Source organism: Penaeus vannamei, chromosome 13 (assembly GCF_042767895.1).
Source record: "Penaeus vannamei isolate JL-2024 chromosome 13, ASM4276789v1, whole genome shotgun sequence".
NCBI lineage: Eukaryota > Metazoa > Arthropoda > Malacostraca > Decapoda > Penaeidae > Penaeus > Penaeus vannamei.
Genome location: NC_091561.1, coordinates 12,139,210 through 12,161,709, shown reverse-complemented (window position 1 = coordinate 12,161,709; position 22,500 = coordinate 12,139,210). Strand labels below are relative to the sequence as shown.

The following is a 22,500-nucleotide window of genomic DNA, read 5'->3' as shown; positions in this document are numbered from 1 at the left end:
TGTGGTTCTAACATATCGCACGTGTTCAGTGTGACATGTGTAGAGAAAGTATGGATATGAATGAATATTTTCCATAGTAGAGGTTATGTAATCAGATGATTTTTTCTCGTAATTCTTAAGACATACCGAAGCGTTGATTACATATCCACGTAAAACCATTCGAATTCATGCCTTTTCGTCTTATCCGTTTATTCGTCCATCACCTTCAGAGTATATACATATATACAAACATACACACACAAACATACATACATACATACATACATATATATATATATATATATATATATATATATATATATATATATATATATATGTATATATATTATATATATACATACATACATACATACATACATACATACATATATATATATATATATATATATATATATATATATATATATATATATATATATATGTTTATGTATATATATGTATATATAAGTGTGTGTGTTTGAAGGTTACTAAAGGCCCGCACCGACTTGGAGGAAATCTGAGATCATAATATTGTAGGTAATTAATACCGAAATTCATTACAAGTCGCTGAACATATACCTGGAAAAAGCCCCCGCATACCGACCACGATCGAGTCCAGCCTTCGCTCACCTCGCATCGAATAACTAGAGCATGGTCTTGAGTGTGGGGCATACCTCTCAAAAAATTATTGTTTCTTAGAAATGTATTGTTAAAGTGCCCGTATTTCTGTCAGATCATAGCGAAAAAAGTATTTACTAATATATATCATATGTGAACTCATTATAATTAAATGTTAGATATATCCATACGTAAAGCATGTACAGCCATCTACCGGGAAAGTTTATGCTTTTGTTGTCACGTTGCTCATTGGTCGTTTCAGAAGTGAGGTTTGTTTACAGTGCTAGGTAAATTTGGAAATGCAACCCCACACCATTTTTGGGGTGAATAGAATAATTTTCCAATAGCTTTCGTCGTGTTCCGAACGAATCTAGCACTCATTTCCTTCGCAAACGAAGCATAATTACGATACCGGTGCTGATAGCTGGGGAGGGTATGATAGGCCTACATATCAGAGAATTTCGAGAAGTATCGATAGAATACTAGCAAAGTATATTGACAGAATTCCGGGTTGTATAGGGGGCTTTACCCCTTTATACCCCCTTTTAGGGGATGTTGCCGGCCCCCCACCCCCGCCTGGTCTGCAAAATCTTCATCTCATATGTTCCGGCAGGAGAGAGAGCAGACAAAGGGAGTTTTAACCTCATCTTACCTTCTGCCTTAACTCCAGACGGGCCAGGATGCGAGTCACTGGGATCGTCGGGGTATTCCAGGTCATTGTTGGCGGGAATTGCGATCACGTACAGAAAAGTTAAACTGCTTTCTTCATTTTGTTTTTCGAAATAATTTTTCTCACAACCTACACAATGTCTAGCCATGATGGAACTGGTCTGAATTTCAAAAGGCTTCTCCTAGACCCAGCTTCTATTATCACGTGATGATTTATTCCATATCTGATTGGTTCTAGTGTGTCTATGTTCACGTCACGTTCACGCACGAATTTAATTGGCTCATTTGAATTCCCTCGCATACGTCATCCGCTACAAATCCGTCCGATATCCCGTTGCTTTTAACGAATTTTTGGCAGTTTGTCGCAGCGCTGGAGGCGGAAGGATACTGTGTGGCTAGTGAAAGTCGTGGATTTTATACCCTCTATAACACCGTTATTATCAATTTGCGCAAAAAAATGGTATAGAAGAAAACTTCCATAGAATGATGGTTTCTACCACATGGCAAGCTTAGATTCTTTAAATTAGGTGTGGGGTTGCATTTCTAATAATACCAAAACGAGATTCAGTTTAGTACAATAAAACACACAAGAGTAAGAAATTGTGGCTGTTTTCCTTTTCATCTTTGTGTATACGTCTGTGTTTGTGTTCGCAATAACAGTGTTCCAGCTGCAGTTCGTCACTTCCCAACCACTCTTCCCTTCACGTATAAGGTAAGCCCAATTTGTATCTTTAATCGCACAGAATATGTTAATTGTTGGAACAGTCGTATTGGAGACGCGGTGAATTGAGAGGGCCTAGATTTATACGGCATTTGGCGTGCGGACCCCAAGGAAAATACGACGAACTGGAGGGGTACGAGGGCGGCTAGGAAAATATGGTGATTGTGAGGGAGGCCGTGGGCGGAATCAACGGCTTGGGAAATGCGGTGATCGGGAGAGAGTCCTAGGACGAACTCCCTTGGTTAAGGTTTTTGGTTCATATCTTTGTGATAGTTTGTGAAACTTTGTGCATGGAGATGGGTTTCGTTCGTTCGTACTGGCAATGCCTGGTCGAGGCTCCAGTGATCGATTATTGGCTCGGGTTGTTCTCTTTTTCACTTTCATCTAAAATACGATCCGTGACTCGAGTTTAATGTTTTTTTTTCCGCGTTTACTGCTTTACCTGCAATTGAGCGAATTCGCCCGTATCACAAACATCCACCCAAAACCCCGATTCCCCACAGGAACTTGGAATTTTCTACCAAACACAGCCTTATTCACCAAAATAGTCTTCTAGAATTTCTGGGTTTTTTCACTATTCTGAAGATAGATTTCATCTTCCAGTAAAAATTATTCGATTTTTGTGTAGACGATTTTTTTTTGTCAGTAAGTGTTGAAATGAATTTTACTGATATTGGATTGAGTTACACTTTATATAAAAACATTTTTTTCATCACCCTCTACAAGTAACTTGTATGTGCTCAGAAAAGAAAAAAAATATTCCTCCTTTACCTGAAAATAACATGAACTTGAAAAAATACTTTTGTTACCCATAAAAAGTGGTATTTTCTTTGAACAGAGATTATAAAGTACATAGATTTCTGAGTATCGGGGTAACTATACCATACTTAATTATCTGAACCAATCTATCAATTTTCGTTTCCACGTAGATAATCTTAGCTTATATCGATTTTCGTTTAGTATGTTATCTTGGCTATACTTCATATTTTTCTTATTTGCCTAATAGATACTCTTGTTTTCTGAATCATTCCCTGTGGTTCTTAACGCTTTCTCCTGAATCTACACTCGTAAATTTCAGAAATATATATTGCTGTGAGGGTTTTGTGTATGTGTGTGTTTATTTGTTTGTGTATCTTGTATGTGAGTGTGTGAGTGTTTGAGTGAGTGTGAGTGTATGTATGTGTCATTGTCTAAGTCTGTATGCTTGTCTGTATCTATAGTAGTAGAGTGCTGACTTTGAAATCGCAGGGTCCCGGGTTCGCGCCTGGTCAGCCACTCTCAGTCGACTCAGATGTGAGTACTGGCTCTGTGCTGGGGAATTCTCGCTGATTTCAATGAAACTTTAGACGGCAAGCTAACAGTATTGTACACTGATGCATATACAATACGCTATAAAGACATGCTAATTCAGTGGTTCCCAAAATGGGCAGTAACACCGCCCTAAGGGCGACAGGATGGCATTGCGAGTAGTTGATAAAATAACTTTGTTTTTTACCAGACTGCCAAAATAAATTGGTTTACTATCTTAAGGTACGGTCAGACTACCTATAAATTTCACTGGAATCCAGCGATTTTCTGTGGGGTAGGAACCAACCCACCCATCCGTGGTGTTCACACCGAAAATGACCATCAGCTTTGTCCAGCGGAATCGCGGAATCAAAACAAATCGCAGAAACTCGCTATGGATCCCATAATCTTCTCTCTAACTCTTCCTATTCTTTAATGTTTTCGGAGTTATAATATTTTCTAGTAGTGAGTAAATTGCTTCAGAATTCCACATTTCAAATATTCACGGGATTTGCGGTTTCAACTTGAAGTTGGCGGATATGCGAGGGGGTTAGTTTCTAAATTGTGAATCATCATCATTATTATTGTTGATCTTGTTGTTGGGGTTATCATATTTATTATTGTTGTTATTACTGCCATCATCATCACCATTATCATTACCATTATCATTAACATTTTTTTTTCGTTATGATCATTTTCATTATGACTATCGTTATTATCATTATCGTCATTATTATTATTATTATTATTATTATTATTATTATTATTATTATTATTATTATCATTATCATTAACAATTATATATTAATATCTGTTGTTACTGTTATGTTGCCTTTACCGTTACTATTACTATTACTACTAGGCTTATTCTTACGGTCACTGTTACTATTACTTTTACTCGTACTATAATTATTGCTATGGATATTACTGCTACTGTTATTAATATTATCATTATTAGTGCTACTGCTGGTACTATCGTTATTACACTTACCATCAGGTGTTACTATTACTGTTATTATTATTTTGGTATTGCCATTGCTACTGTTTCTACTGTTGTAGTTGACATCGTTATTAATATCATCTCATTATCATCATTATCGTTATCATCATTATGTCAATTTTGTTATTATCATTGTTGTTGTTATTCGTAATGGTGTTATCAATATTATCATCATAATGAAGATTATGATAATAGTTATAATTATTGTTATTGTTATTATTACTATTATCATTTTTGCTATTGTTATTGTTATTATTGTCATTTTCATCATCATCATCATTAATACTATTATTGCCGCTACTACTGGTGCGACTGGCACTGCTGCTAGTCGTGGAGATTCCACCCAGCAAAGCAATTAAGAGATACATCTTTCTCCCTCTTTCGTCTCCTCTCCCTTTCCCTTTTCTTCTCCCGCTCTACTAACCCCTCTCATTCCCAAGTCTTCCTTGAATTCACTCCTTCCCTCCCACTTTCCTTCTCTTCTTCCTTCACCTCCCCCAGTTCTTTCTATCCCTCATCCCTTTCACTCCCTCCCCCATTCCCCTTTCCCTTCTGAGCCCCTTCTCCCTTCCCCTCCCTTGCTCCTTACCCATCCCCCATTCCTCCTTGAAAATCCCCTCCGTTTCCCTCCAATTCCCCACAGCCATCTTCATTTACTCTTTATACCCCTTTCCCCTCCCTTCCTCCTTTCCTCTTTAAGCCCCCACCCCCTTTAATTCTCCTTTGTCTTTCCCTTTCCTTCTTCGTCTCCTTTCTTGTGACCCTTCTTTTCCCCTTCTCCTTCCTTCTTCCAGAACACTCCTCCTTCAGATGGTCGTAGAAATCAGTAGTGTGCATATGACGGTCTAATTACTTCAGTGCAGTGTACTTGCCTCGAAGAATAATTATGAAAAATATAATAATAATGATGATAATAACATTAATGATAGGAATTGTAATAATTAGAATGATAAAGCTGCTAATAAAAGGATAATGATGATGATGATTATAAAAACAATAAATATGATATTAATGAATAATAAATATGATGATGTAAATATTGAAATTAGCAATGATGATGATAATAATAATAATAATGATAACAGTAATGATAATGATGATAATGATAATAGTAATGACTATAATGATAATAACATTACAAATGATAATGATTATATATCATTATTATGATTATCAGTTGTATAATTATGATAGTAGTTCTCACTGGTAGTGGTATTAGCATTATTACATTTGTTATTACTGTTATTCTTAAATTTGTAATAATAATGATAATGATACTATAATGATGATAATAATGATAAAAAGAAATAATAAAATAATAATGTTTATAATAATTATAAGGATAATAACGATAATAATATATCATTATCATCATTATCATTTTCATAATTATGGTATTAGTGATTATTAGCAGTGGCAGTAGTATTACAATTATGTTTGTTATTACTATTATTCTAAAAAAATTCATTAGTTATTATTGATATTGCCTTCTGTATTATCATTTTTGCTATTCGCATATCCATTATCATTATTATGTTATTCTTATTCTTATTATCTTGATCAATTTTATTGTTGCTGTTTATCCACTTATCATTATTATCATCATCATCATAATTATTATCATTATTATTATTAGAGAGAGAGAGCGAAAGAGAAAGAGCGAGACAGAGAGAGAGAGAGAGGGAGGGAGAGAGAGAGAGAGTGAGAGTGAGTGAGAGTGGGACAGGGAGAGAGAGAGAGAGAGAGCGAAAGAGCGAGACAGACAGAGAGAGAGAGAGAGAGTTTGAGAGACTGAGAGAGAGAGAGCGAAAGAGCGAGACACAGAGAGAGAGAGAGAGCGAAAGAGCGAGACACAGAGAGAGAGAGAGAGCGAAAGAGCGAGACAGAGAGAGAGAGAAAGAAAGAAAGAGAGAGGAAAAGAGAAACGAGAGGAAGAGAGGAGAAAGAAAGAAAAAACATCCAGCCAGGCAGTCAGGCAACAAAACACACGCAAACGAACACCCGCCGCGACAGATAGGGATGGGCGATCCACCCACATATAAGCAATGCGTAAAAGAGTAATTAAATGCTCAGAGGGAAGGGCTTCTTAAATCACTCTACTGTCGTTCGGATCCCCTACTCAAATTCAGAGAAGGTAAACGAAGCCAAGCCAGACACGCGTTCGGAATGTTTCAAGTTGGGGGAGTCACAGACAGCCAAATAGGACTGTCGTAAATTGTCTCGTTGGAGTGAGAGACAGACAGGCAGATCGAAAGGGAGGAATTTGATGCACGGGCGTTGGTGTTTGTTGAATATATTTACGTAAGGAGATTGATATGAGTTCCGGATATTTGAGAAGGAATTGAGAAGTAGAATATGTACATAGCTTGATGTCTAGACGTAACGCCAGTAAACAGGCACAGATATTTACACTGTTATAAACATACGGACACAAACATTCGAGTAAATAGGCAAGGCACAGTTATGATGGGAGGGGCAGCGAGGGCGTGTTGGCGGAAGGGTAAATAGAGAAAGGGGAAAAAGACAAACGTGTTCTCATTAGAGGGGAAACAGGCAGCCAGGGTCGACGCCAGAGGGAGGATCTCGTCCCTTCTCAGCGGAAAGTCGAACCTTGGAAGAACAAAAGTTATTGAGTAGGAAAGCAGGAGGACGTTGTTCTAGGGTGAAAGAAGGACAGCCGCGCCTAGTGTGTGTTGGTGGGGGAGGGGAGAATGGAGGGGGGAGGGGGCGAAGGGAAAACAGCCGGCCGGGACAAGAAAGGGAAGGAACCATCGAACCGCAGCTTCCTCGAGGCTCACCTTAACTGCTGTTCGATTTTCTGGCGTGAATAATCCAATGAAAATAAGTAACGCGCTTCTTACCATGCTTTTACTGGCTCAGACTATATGAACATTTTCAGATTGGTCTCCGCGGTTTTCCGCACGTGTGTGTGTGTGATATTTGCCAGCCGTGTGATTTTTTTGATAAGCCGATCGGTCTCGCGGAATAGAGGTCACTCAGGACCGAGCTCCTTGGGGTCGGGATGCAGTAAGCAAGACAGGAGGGGTATAATGTTTCTTGCAGAAGATTGCGTTTGCTCAAAACCAAGTCATACAATCCTTGCGTAACGCATGCGATCCAGGGATAACATTTGGGAAGAGACGAAAAACAGTGAATATTCCCTCCCCGCGGAGACACGCGCTGCAGACGTAAACAGTGCCAAACACAGCAAAGTTTCCGTATGTGCCACATGAACCGAATGGAACCGCACTTCGGCGACGGGCCTGCGCATGCCTCCCCCCTGTGAACAGACCATCAATCGCTGCCGCCGTAATCCACGTTGTATCCGAAAGTGTGGGCGAGGCGAGGCGAGGAGAGGGAGGAGGTGTGGGCGCGCCCTCCGCCACACACCCAGGTTGAACGCGTCTCTCACTCGCCACCGCGGGTCGTACTATGTCTCGCTCTCATGTTCATGTGTGAAAGTGGCTCGAGGAGATCCGAGCGGGTGTTCCTCGCTGAACGACATATATTTGTTCATCAGCTGGATCTTACAGTGTTCACCACGGGTTGGGAACATCGCAGCGGGCGGTAAGTAGATATAAAATGTTCTCCTCATTAGGGATGCCCAGTTTTTGAACGTGGGATCTGCAGCGCGACTCCGGATAATTCTAAGCGACTTAGAGTTATAGAGGAGAAGCTGTCCTTCCTTTCTGTGCCGCCATTGTCCCTTTTATCCGCCGGTGGGACCATCTGGGAATTATATCGAGACTTAGAATCCGAGATGAATGAATTTTTTTTAGAGTGAATTGTTGCTTCACTGAGCCCTGCGAGAGGGACGTTTGGCAACGGTGGCGGGCACAAGCTCATGAATGGATGGGTTGGGCACAGCGCTGATAGTGTTGCCACATGCCTTTCCTTTCTCACCTTTCCCATCAGGCTCGCGAACGGCTTTCCGCCCCGTGGAAAATGCTCTCTAAATGCGAACAAAAAACGTCGCCCCGACACTGCCTGACCCGAAAAGCCGCCGCCGGTGTGAAAAACCGAACGCCGAAAGCCCAGTTGGCAACCCCCCCTAGGCACTGGTGCAGGCGAGGGAGAGAAGCAGGTGGCACTTTGATTTATAACTAAGCAGCTTCTTATGTTGGTACTCAGCGATGTTTGCACAGATGTGGAAAGATGTAAGTTAGAATTTCTTCTCCTCTGTTCCTTTAGTTAGACTTGGCTCCCAGGGCCAGCCGCGCCGCCGCGGGGTTTGGCACCGCGAGGCTGGCCTTCCCCGCGGCCGCCATATGCAGGCCATGCACTTGCAATCTTAGATGGCATCGCACTTCCTTTTGTAATGCGGGGACAGATGGGTCAGCCAAACCGCAGGACGGATGACACCACCGCTGCGTCGCAACACCATATCGCTCTCTGCATTGCAACACCACGTCGCCCTTTAACTCACAGCACCACACCAATCTCTATGTCACAACACCATATCGTTCTCTGCACCACAACACATTGCTCTCTACATCACAACACCATATCTCTATTTAACTCACAACACCACACCAATAGATCACAACACCATATCGTTCTCTGCATCACAACACAACTGTCTCTACATCACATCACATCGCTCCATATCACCATTAAACACTGCTCACTACATCACAACACCATACCGTCTCTGAATCACAAAAAAACATTCTCTACATCGCAACACCACACCGCCTTCTACATCACAACACCACACCGCCCTACATCACAACACCACACCGCTCTCTACATCATAACACCACACCGCTCTCTACATCACAACACCACCCGCCCTCTACATCACGACACCATGCCGCCCTCTACATCATAACACCACACCGCCCTCTACATCACAACACCACACCGCTCTCTACATCACAACACCACCCGCCCTCTGCATCACAACACCACACCGCTCTCTGCATCACAACACCACACCGCCCTCTACATCACAACACCACACCGCCCTCTACATCACAACACCACACCGCTCTCTACATCACAACACCACACCGCCTCTACATCACAACACCACACCGCCCTCTACATCACAACACCACACCGCTCTCTACATCACAACACCACACCGCCCTCTACATCACAACACCTCACCGCCCTCTACATCACAACACCACATCGCTCTCTACATCACAACACCACACCGCCCTCTACATCACAACACCGCTCCGCTCTCGACATCACAACACCACACCGGTATCTACATCACAACACCGCACCGCTCTCTACATCACAACACCACACCGCCCTCCACATCACAACACCACACCGCCCTATACATCTCAACACCACACCGCCCTCTACATCACAACACCTCACCGCCCTCTACATCACAACACCACACCGCCCTCTACATCACAACACCACACCGCTCTCTACATCACAACACCACACCGCCCTCTACATCACAACACCACACCGCCCTCTACATCATAACACCACACCGCCCTCTACATCACAACACCACACCGCCATCTACATCACAACACCACACCGTCCTCTACATCACAACACCACACCGCTCTCTACATCACAACACCACACTGATCTCTACATCACAACACCACACCGCTCTCTGCATCACAACACCACACCGCCATCTACATCACAACAGCACACCGCTCTCTGCATCACAACACCACACCGCTCTCTGCATCACAACACCACACCGCTCTCTGCATCACAACACCACACCGCCATCTACATCACACCACACCGCCCTCTACATCACAACACCACACCGCCCTCTACATCACAACACCACACCGCTCTCTACATCACAACACCACACCGTTCTCTACATCACAACACCACACCGTCCTCTACATCAAAACACCACACCGCTCTCTACATCACAACACCACACCGCCCTCTACATCACAACACACCGCCCTCTACATCACAACACCACACCGCTCTCTACATCACAACACCACACCGCTCTCTACATCACAACACCACACCGCTCTATACATCACAACACCACACCGCTCTCTCCATCACAACACCACACCATTCTCTACATCACAGCACCACACCGTTCTCTGCATCATAACACCACACCGCCCTTTACATCACAACACCACACCGCTCTCTCCATCAAAACACCACACCGCCCACTACATCACAACACCACACCGCTCTCTACATCACAACACCACACCGCCCTCTACATCACAACATCACAACACCACACCGTCCCGCTACATCACAACACCACACTGCTCTCTACATCACGACACCACACCGCCCTCAACATCACAACACCACACCGCCCTCTACATCACAACACCACACCGCTCTCTACATCACAACACCACACCGCCCTCTACATCACAACACCACACCGCCCTCTACATCACAACACCACACCGCTCTCTACATCACAACACCACACCGCTCTCTACATCACAACACCACACCGCCCTCTACATCACAACACCACACCGCTCTCTACATCACAACACCACACCGCCCTCTACATCACAACACCACACCGCTCTCTACATCACAACACCACACCGCCCTCTACATCACAACACCACACCGCTCTCTACATCACAACACCACACCGCCCTCTACATCACAACACCACACCGCTCTCTACGTCACAACACCACACCGCCCTCTACAACACAACACCACACCGCCCTCTACATCACAACACCTCACCGCCCTCTACATCATAACACCACACCGCCCTCTACATCACAACACCACACCGCCCTCTACATCACAACACCACACCGTCCTCTACATCACAACACCACACCGCCCTCTACATCACAACACCACACTGATCTCTACATCACAACACCACACCGCTCTCTGCATCACAACACCACACCGCCATCTACATCACAACACCACACCGCTCTCTGCATCACAACACCACACCGCTCTCTGTATCACAACACCACACCGCTCTCTGCATCACAACACCACACCGCTCTCTGCATCACAACACCACACCGCCCTCTACATCACACCACACCGCTCTCTACATCACAACACCACACCGTCCTCTACATCACAAGACCACACCGTCCTCTACATCACAACACCACACCGCCCTCTACATCACAACACACCGCCCTCTACATCACAACACACCGCCCTCTACATCACAACACCACACCGCTCTCTACATCACAACACCACACCGCTCTCTACATCACAACACCACACCGCTCTCTCCATCACAACACCACACCATTCTCTACATCACAACACCACACCATTCTCTACATCACAACACCACACCGCTCTCTACATCACAACACCACACCGCTCTCTACATCACAACACCACACCGCTCTCTCCATCACAACACCACACCGCTCTCTACATCACAACACCACACCGCTCTCTGCATCACAACACCACACCGCCCTCTACATCACAACACCACACAGCTCTCTACATCACAACACCACATCGCTCTCTGCATCACAACACCACACCGCCCTCTACATCACAACACCACACCGCCCTCTACATCAAAACACCTCACCGCCCTCTACATCACAACACCTCACCGCCCTCTACATCACAACACCGCACCGCTCTCTACATCACAACACCACACCGCCCTCTACATCACAACACCTCACCGCCCTCTACATCACAACACCACACGGCCCTCTGCATCACAACACCACACCGCCCTCTACATCACAACACCTCACCGCCCTCTACATCACAACACCACACCGCTCTCTGCATCACAACACCACACCGCTCTCTACATCACAACACCACACCGCTCTATACATCACAACATCACACCGCTCTCTGCATCACAACACCACACCGCTCTCTGCATCACAAAACCACACCGCCCTCTACATCACAACACCACACCGCTCTCTACATCACAACACCACACCGCTCTCTACATCACAACACCACATCGCTCTCTCCATCACAACACCACACCGCTCTCTCCATCACAACACCACACCGCTCTCTACATCACAACACCACACCGCTCTCTACATCACAACACCACATCGCTCTCTCCATCACAACACCACACCGCCCTCTACATCACAACACCACACCGTTCTCTATATCACAACACCACACCGCTCTCTCCATCACAACACCACACCGCCCTCTACATCACAACACCACACCGCTGTCTACATCACAACACCACACCGCCCTCTACATCACAACATCACACCGCTCTCTACATCACAACACCACACCGTCCCGCTACATCACAACACCACACTGCTCTCTACATCACAACACCACACCGCCCTCTACATCACAACACCACACCGCCCTCTACATCACAACACCACACCGCTCTCTACATCACAACACCACATCGTTCTCTGCATCACAACACCACACCGCCCTCTGCATCACAACACCACACCGCTCTCTACATCACAACACCACACCGCTCTCTGCATCACAACACCACACCGCTCTCTACATCACAACACCACACTGCCCTCTGCATCACAACACCACACCGCTCTCTACATCACAACACCACACCGATCTCTACATCACAACACCACACTGCCCTCTGCATCACAACACCACACCGCTCTCTACATCACAACACCATACCGCCCTCTACATCACAACACCACACCGCCCTCTACATCACAACACCACACCGCCCTCTACATCACAACACCACACCGCCCTCTACATCACAACACCACACCGCCCTCTACATCACAACACCACACCGCCCTCTGCATCACAACACCACGCCGCCCTCTACATCACAACACCACACCGCCCTCTACATCACAACACCACACCGCCCTCTACATCACAATACCACACCGCCCTCTACATCACAACACCACACCGCCCTCTACATCACAACATCACACCGCCCTCTACATCACAACACCACACCGCTCTCCACGCCACAACACCACACCGCCCTCTACATCACAACACCGCACCGCCCTCTACATCACAACACCACACCGTCCTCTACATCACAACACCACACCGCTCTCTACGTCACAATACCACAGCGCGCTCTACATCACAACACCACCCCGCTCTCTACATCACAACACCTCACCGACCTCTACATCACAACACCACACCGCGATATGCATCACAACACCACACCGCCCTCTACATCACAACACCACACCGCTCTCTACGTCACAACACCACACCGCCCTCTACATCACAACACCACACCGCCCTCTACATCACAACACCACACCGCCCTCACATCACAACACCACACCGCCCTCTACATCACAACACCACACCGCCCTCTACATCACAACACCATACCGTCCTCTACATCACAACACCACACCGTCTACATCACAACACCACACCGCCCTCTACATCATAACACCATACCGTCCTCTACATCACAACACCACACCGTCTACATCACAACACCACACCGCCCTCTACATTACAACACCACACCGCTCTCTGCATCACAACACCACATCACTTCATCATAACACCACACCGTTATCTACATCTGTTTACATCACACCACACCATTATATCACACTACCACACCGCCCTCTACACCACAAGTCGGGCAAACTATCATGTATCAGCTTTCACCTCCATAGAGAAACTCTGATGCAGCCATACGCAGCGTTGCACAAGAGAGCGCCGACTGCACCTGGAACTATATTTTCATGTGCAGCTGATTCGTGTGGATGTGAGCGCTGCTTATCGTGTATTCTGCCGTGATCTGACACCGTGAGAGAGTCAGTATATTGGCTAGGAAAACACGTTGAATGAACGGGTATTCTGACCGAGGCACACGTAGACACATACATATATACGCATGCACGTACGCACATGCACGCATACACGCACATGCAAGCACGGACGCACACGCAAGCACGCACACACACACGCAAGCACGCACACACACACACACACACACACACACACACACACACACACACACACACACACACACACACACACACACACACACACACACACACACACATTGATTGAGTGAGTTTGTCTGATTCTTTTCCACACACAAACATCTATTGGCATGGACTGGGCAGCATACCACAAGAGGGACCAACATGACCCAGGCGGTACTACATCTCTCAAGTCATATGTTGACTAAAAATATCAAACCACAAACTTGTCGCATTCACTTTGTGCCAGCGAGCGAATGTGTGGTATTAAGAGGACTGAAAGGCTTTGGGCAGAATGCAAAGACAACAGCTATGAAGATACGTTGCAGGCTTGTGAATGTTGCAATTGGGGAAAATCGGCAAGTGCAGATGGATATCTTTTTAAACGTTTATCTAAATTTGTTATGTCTTTGTATCGCCCTTTTCACGATTCGGAAAAATGATGATCTGAATGTTGCAATGTTATAAACACGCGTCTCTGCAATGAACATAAAGCAGAGTTGCAATATGTGGTCAAATTTATCTATTATTTGTCCCGTTATTTTGTTCCTGTTTTGTAAATTTGCTTTCATGCTCTGAATTGCATACTGTACAGTACATTTGCATGGATATTTTGATATTCTATACATATTCATATATATTTCAAAATTGGTATTGTTGTTATTTCATTGTTATTACCTTCGTCTTTATTGTTATTACTGATCATTTTCAATATGCGGATAGTGATGATAATGATAATCATGATGATAATGATAATAACAGCAATTAAAAAGAAAATGATATTAATGATAATTATAATGATAGTTCTATTGATGATAGTAGTAATTATAATGATAATAATGCTAATGATCATGGTAGTGATATTAACATTAATGTTGATGATAAAGATAATAATGATAATGGTACTGATAATCTTTAAGAACAAAAGTATTTATAATGATAATGTTCATGGTATCCCTTACTGTTCTTTGTTGATGTTCATGTTTTGATACTGATAACAATATTTTAATTAATATTATTATATTTATATATCTTGATTTTTTCTTTCCCATCTCCTGTCAGCACAAAAATCACAATGTTTTCTGCTTTAGATTGATGGAAATGAATGAGGGAGAAAGAAAAAAAAACACGTTTTCTCTCTCTCACTCACTCACTCACTCACTCACTCATCCTCAGCCTCAGCTTCTCCCCCCCTCCCCCTCTATCTCTCTGTCACTCTTTCTATTCCTCTTTCTCTATTTCTCTTTGTTTTCTTTCGGTTTCTCGGGGAGCAGAGGTCGTGGCTGGGAGGCCTCGATAACACGAACATACATACTACCTTTTTTATCCTGGGAGTTTAGCCTTGGATGAAGTCCTTGAGCCAAAAACGTCTATTTCGGTCTGTGCGGAAATTTGTTATTCTGTTATGACGAAATTGTTTTTTTTTTTTTCTTTTTTTTTTCGTCTTCTTTTTTTTTTTTTTTTTTTTTTTTGTATACACGGAAAGGAAGGGTGAGGAAATAAGGATGATGAAAGGACTTGGAGAGGGGGTGAGGGGGGGTGGGGGGTGGGAGGGGTAAAGAGAGTGGATGGAGCGTAATTGATACAAAGGGTGGAAGAAACAAAGAATGGTAAAATAAGATAGAGACAATACAAAACGGGGAAAGGAACATATTGCTAATATTACTAGCGTCACAACACCACACCGCTCTCTACATCACAACACCACATCACTTATCATCACAACACCACATCACTCTTCATCACAACACCACAACACTCTTCTTCACAACACCACATCACTTCATCACAACACTACACCGCTCTCTACATCACTCTTCACCACACCACATCACTTCATCACAACACCACATATCTTCATCACAACACATCACTCTTCATCACAACACTACACCGCTCTCTACATCACAACACCACTTCACTCTTCATCACAACACGACATTAGTCTTCATCACAACACCACATTAGTCTTCATCACAACACCACATCACTCTTCATCACAACACCACATCACTCTTCATCACACCACATCACTCTTCATCACAACACCACATCACTTCATCACAACACCACATCACTCTTCATCACAACACCACATCACTCTTCTTCACAACACCACATCACTTCATCACAACACTACACCGCTCTCTACATCACAACACCACATCACTCTTCACAACACATCACTTCATCACAACACCACATCTCTTCATCACAACACATCACTCTTCATCACAACACTACACCGTTCTCTACATCACAACACATCACCACATCACTTCATCACACCACATCACTTCATCACAACACCACATCACTCTTCATCACAACACCACACCGCTCTCTACATTGTGGTATTGAAGACCACCAATACCCCAAGAGTTGCGGAGGGAGGAAGAGGCAAGGCAGAATAAAACAGGACCAACACAAAACAGCAGAGGTTCCCCGACTACAGTGTTGGCGACCAGTACTTGCTGAGGGAATAAGAAACGAGACGATTGATAAAAGAGAGGCACAGCACGAAACAATAAGAGAACGCATTATGACGATCAGTACTGGCTAGTGACGAAGAGAGGGAAAACCAAGACAGTGAATAAAACAGAAACAACCAACATAAAACAGATAAATAGGAATATAGTATACCTTCCACTATATCCTTATTCCTATAGTTGCGGATGGGGGGAAGAAGCAAGAGAGTTGATAAACAGAGAAACAACACAACATTAAAAGGGAGAACACAGAACGGCGCCCAATATTGCCCGAGTCACGGAGGCCTCAGACAACAGGGGTGAGCGTGAGGACAAATGAACCAAAAGACTTAATGTTTTTTTATCGTATTTCTATCGCGGAAAGTCGCTGGCGTCTCTTATATATATAAATTCTATCGCGATAGGGGCTTTTGAGGCTGATGTTTTCGCCCTTTTTTATAGTTTATACTGATGGCTAGTTCTCGTAAATATCCCAAAGGTTCGTTTTTCTACAGGACTGAAAGAGCTTCGAGATGATATAAGTGAAACAAGATGATTTTAGACGACAGACTGGTTACGAAACCCGACATACACCACTTGGACCTCGGCCGTGTGGTATCACCCCAGCCACCATTATCCACAGTAGGGTATTAATAATGGTACTCAAGTTGCCTCCGCCCAGGACAAGAGGAAGGGTCGGGTGTGAGGTATTTATGGTAGTAGCGGCAGACTCAGGTGCCTGCCAACATTCATGCCTTCACTGCACTGCTGCGTGGCACTGCCTGGCACTGCGGGGTCACCGGGAGTGCTGCGGTGATGGAGACCAGCGCCTTCTAAAAGCGTCGGGGTTCGCTGGCATTTGCTGGAGTTAATTCCGAATGAATGGCAAATTAGGGGGGAGGGTTATTGCGAGATAATGTTACGTCGTGTGCAACAGTAGCAGCGAGGATGCAGCTTGCGTTATAAGGATGAAATTGTTTACATGTGTATATATACATGTGTGTATGAAAGTTGGAAATGTCGATATATACAAATGGAGCATGCACTCGAAAGTACGCGCGCGCGCGCGCACACACACACACACACACACACACACACACACACACACACACACACACACACACACACACACACACACACACACACACACACACACACTCACCCTCTCTTTCTCTCTCTCTCTCTCTCTCTCTCTCTCTCTCTCTCTCTCTCTCTCTCTCTCTCTCTCTCTCTCTCTCTCTCTCTCTCTCTCTCTCTCTCTCTTTCACACACACACACTCACACACATCAATGAAAACACGGATATGATATTTTTAATCCTAAGACTGAACGTTAAGGCAGAGGCAAGGTACAACTATTGCGTCCCTTTTACTGAATGAAATTATTTTCCTCGTCACAGAACTAGAGGTCGTTGTTTCATTTTCTCATTCATTCTTAATTCACGTATTTATCATTACCTATCAGTTGTAATTTTGCTATCTGAAGAATCCGAAATTACGGTATACAAATATATTTATTATGTTGAAAAGTTATTATATTATGTTGAAAAGTTATTATATTATGTTAAAAAGTTATTATATTATGCTAAAAAGTTATTATATTATGTTGAAAAGTTATTATATTATGTTGAAAAGTTATTATATTATGTTAAAAAGTTATTATATTATGTTAAAAAGTTATTATATTATGTTGAAAAGTTATTATATTATGTTGAAAAGTTATCATATTATGTAGAAAAGTTATTATATTATGTTGAAAAGTTATTATATTATGCTAAAAAGTTATTATATTATGTTGAAAAGTTATGAATGATATATACTCTTTCGAACATACTTCGCGGTGTCTTATGGCAGTATAGTTGGTGATGATTATGTAAATTGTCAAAGGAATGCTAAACAGGATAAATAAGTAGACATTAATCCTTACAACACCGCCAACATGCACGGCAAAATTGATTATATAATTGCTATAAGTTTATTTTGTTTTAGAAAAGAGATATTTTAATCGATTTGCTGCAATAAAACTAATGAAATTGATTTTACTTGTGTTGGGATCAACTTCTGATGTTTAGTCAGTTACGTACCATAATAATGACTAATTCTTTGTTACTCGTATCTCAATCACCAATTTATTTTTATGTTATAGAAGATGGAAATTAATCCATACATCTGAATATTACGTTTTTTTCTTCTTTCTTTTCTAATTTCCTACTATTTATTACCACATTACTTTACTCCCTCTATTATTAAACAAAAATGTTTCATTTCAACAGCTGATTATCATAGACTTCACTGTGGCTGCGATGTTTCCTGTGACTATGAACTTTTTTTTTTTCTTCTTTCTATAGACTACCGAGAAATTCTCGACGTGACATTTGATACGCGAATGGTCTTTGAGATTCTATTAACTCTGCCGATAACTCGACCCCTTCTTTTCTCAATCTCGTATGTGTGTGAGGGAGAGAGGGGGTGGAGGGGGATAAGGAGAGAGAGGAAGAGAGAGAGAGAGGGTGGTTTAGGGAGATGGAGAGAGGGAGAGAGAGAGAGAGAGTGAGTGTGTGTGTGTGTGTGTGAGAGAGAGAGAGAGAGAGAGACAAACAGACGGATAGACAGAGAGAAAGAGAAAGGAGATAATGTTTCACAAGTTCCAAATAAGCACCACATTTCTGTGTCTATTTCGAAACCTTTTATTCATACTTCTATGGCGTTATCAGAGTCCAGCTGATAAGTGTAGACGAAAGAAGGGCAATAAAACCATTAAAATAAATCCAGGCAATAAAATACATTTTTTTTTTATATGTTTAGGATATATTTACGATTGCTGACATAAACACAAGGAAGAAATCGAAACACGGAAAGGAACCACAAGACGAGACATTTCCTCTGGCGGCTCCGAACCCAAGGGACTCGGAACTGGTTCTCTCTCGGGAACCAACTTTGTCTTCGTATGTGTTTGGGCGGAATACGATTGCTGTAACTTTTGCCTGGTAGTTATCGATATAGGTGGGAATGTGTGTGTGTGTGTTGGCTTTCATAGATAAATATATAGCAAACAAGACAGATCGACAGCTAGGTAGCTGGATAAATAAATAAATACGTAGATAGATGAATATATATATATATATATATATATATATATATATATATATATATATATATGTATATATAATATATATATATAATATATATATATATATATATATATATATATATATATATATATATATATATATATATATATAAAGATATATATATAAAGATATATGAAGCGATATCCAGATAGATTTACAGAGAGAACTATAGATTTATTTTTTATTATTTATCAGAATAAATATCTATAACATACCTTACCCACTTACCACAAAACGCACAAACATCAAACCATATACAACCACGCGTACACACACACGCAAAGACAGCAAACACACGCACGCAGATCCCCCCCCCCCCAACCAGAGACTCTTCGCGCATGCGTCGGTGCCCCTCCAACCCCTGCGCATTACATCACTATGACCTGCTTGTTACGTGAGCTCATTATTGTATAACCGGTGATGGGGAAATGGGTCTAACAGCCGTCTTGATTTCGTTCCTTGCTGATCCGCTCTCGTTGTTGACATCATGACATCACTTCCCCTTTGCAGTGTTGTGCATTCCTTCACTCGGGCCGCTTCCTCGTTCTTGTGTCTGGGCGTTACGTAGGTAGTTTGTTTGTTTGTATGTTTGTTGGTTGGTTGGTTGGTTTGTTTGTTTGTATGTTGGTTGGTTGGTTGGTTGGTTTGTATGTTTGTTGGTTGGTTGGTTTGTATGTTTGTTGGTTTGTTGGTTGGTTTGTATGTTTGGTTTGGAAGTGATTTGCGTGTTTGGTTTGCTTTGTGATGGTGACGAGGGTGGTGGTGATAGTAATAGTGTTAATATTGGAGATTATTGAGAATTGTTAATTTGTCAATATTGTTACTGTCTTTCCTATTATTATTATTAATATTATTATTGTTGTTGTTGTTATTATTATTATTATTATTATTATTATTATTATTATCGTCATCATCATCATCATCATCATCATCATTATTATTATTATTATTATTATTATTATTATTATTATTATTATTACTATTATCATTGTTGTTATTTTCATTATCATTATCATTATGATTTTGATTGATTCATTATCATTATTATCTTTATTATTATTATCGTTACCATTATTATCATCATCCTTATTATTATTATCATTAATGTTATCATTAGTTTTATCACTATTTGTATTATTGTTATCATTAGTTTTATCACTATTTGTATTATTGTTATCATTAGTTTTATCACTATTTGTATTATTGTTATCATTATAAATTCTATTATTATTATTTTCATCATCATTATTATTATTATAAATTCTGGTATTATTATTTTCATCATTATTATTATTTTTTTTATAATCATTAATGTCATTATTACGATTATCATTATTATTACTATCACTGTTATTACCATTTCTTGTATCTTTGTGTTTTATCATCATCATCATTATTATCTTTATTATTATTATTATTGTTATTATTATTATCATTATGTTGTTGTTCTTGTTGCTACTATTATTGCTGTTGCTGTCATTATTGATATAGCTGTTATTATCGATATTATCAGTGATATTATAATTATTTTTTTATTAGTATAATGAAAATTATTTTTTTTATCATAAATGTTGTAAGTACAATTCTACTTTTTTCCTTATTACTATTGTCAATATTATTATCATAATTTATTTACGATCATAATCATTTAGTAATATTTGTAATCATTGTTCTTAATAGTAGTAATAGTAGTAGTACCAGTTGTAGTATTGTTATTATTAACATTATTATTATTATTATTATTATTATTATTATTATTATCATCATCATCATTCTTCTTATTATTATTATTATCCTTATGATATCAACAGCACGAATGATAATGATAATAATAATAATAATAGAAAAAAATAATGATAATAGGAATAATGATAGTAATGATAATGATAATAATAATAGCAATAATAATAGTAACAATGATAGTAGTAGTTATGATCATGGTAATGATAAAGATCATAATAATGATGATGATTATTGTTATTGTTATTATCATTACCATTATTATTATCATTATTATTGTTATTGTAGAGATGATAATGATGATGATGGTGAGGAGAATGATAGTAATGATGAGAATATAAATGCTGATAACATTAATAATGACAGCGATAATGATAACAATGATGATGGTAATAAGGTAATGAAAGCAATATTAATTATCATATTTAGAGATGGGAACTAATACCTAATGTGTGCATTGTTCATATCAGTTATTCTGAATCCATCTTGGTTTGGTTGCAACGGTGGACTACCTGAGCTACTCCTCTTTTACTAATTAGACCAATTAGGATGTAATTTTACAGTGTGTGCGTTTGATGAATACGTTGGTTCCATTCTTGTATTTATTTTACCATTCTCTTATGTTTATTCTTATTTTATTTAGTAATATACTGCTACTGTTAATGCACTACTACTCTACCACTGCTACTCCTCCTACTCCTCCTCCTACTACTACTGCTATTACTACCACTACTACCACTACCACTACAACTAGTACTACTAATGACGATACTGATAGTACTGTTATTATCATCATTATCATTATTATTTTGTTAGTGGCTCCCTTGCCAAAGTAGATGTCCTTTTCAACACTGACCTTTCATCACTGTGAGACAAAGACCGATTCACTTGGTATTGGTGGCAGCAAATTTCGGATGGGTTGAAACGGGGCGTGTAATCTCCGTAGAATTTCTCCGAACTTACCAAACGCT

At 41.4% G+C, this 22,500-nt stretch overlaps 3 protein-coding genes across 3 annotated transcripts in view; all 3 read left to right on the top strand.

The window, feature by feature from the left end:
- Positions 1-22,500, top strand: part of LOC113807056 (kelch-like protein 5) — a 408,426-nt gene that overhangs the window by 103,001 nt on the left and 282,925 nt on the right. The window lies entirely within an intron of this gene.
- The window catches only part of pnt (ETS transcription factor pointed), a 211,952-nt gene continuing 196,951 nt past the window's right edge, over positions 7,500-22,500 (top strand). The window contains exon 1 of the mRNA XM_070128946.1: positions 7,500-7,841. The gene's annotated coding sequence lies outside the window, so the exon portion shown is untranslated. The remainder of the gene's footprint in view (positions 7,842-22,500) is intronic.
- Positions 8,408-14,003, top strand: LOC138863698 (soluble scavenger receptor cysteine-rich domain-containing protein SSC5D-like). Its single transcript, XM_070128511.1, has 4 exons — positions 8,408-8,431; positions 9,907-10,109; positions 11,708-12,434; positions 13,842-14,003. The coding sequence occupies exons 1-4, from the start codon at positions 8,408-8,410 to the stop codon at positions 14,001-14,003; spliced, it is 1,116 nt and encodes a 371-aa protein (XP_069984612.1).

Excerpts from the sequence above, each read along its gene's own strand:
- LOC138863698 (XM_070128511.1), top strand. The coding sequence starts at position 8,408 with ATGTTTGCACAGATGTGGAAAGAT. Across the intron at positions 8,432-9,906 it reads TTGCACAGATGTGGAAAGAT|CACACCGCTCTCTGCATCAC; the intron begins GTAAGTTAGAAT and ends ACATCACAACAG. Across the intron at positions 10,110-11,707 it reads CTACATCACAACACCACACC|CTCTCTACATCACAACACCA; the intron begins GTCCTCTACATC and ends AACACCACACAG.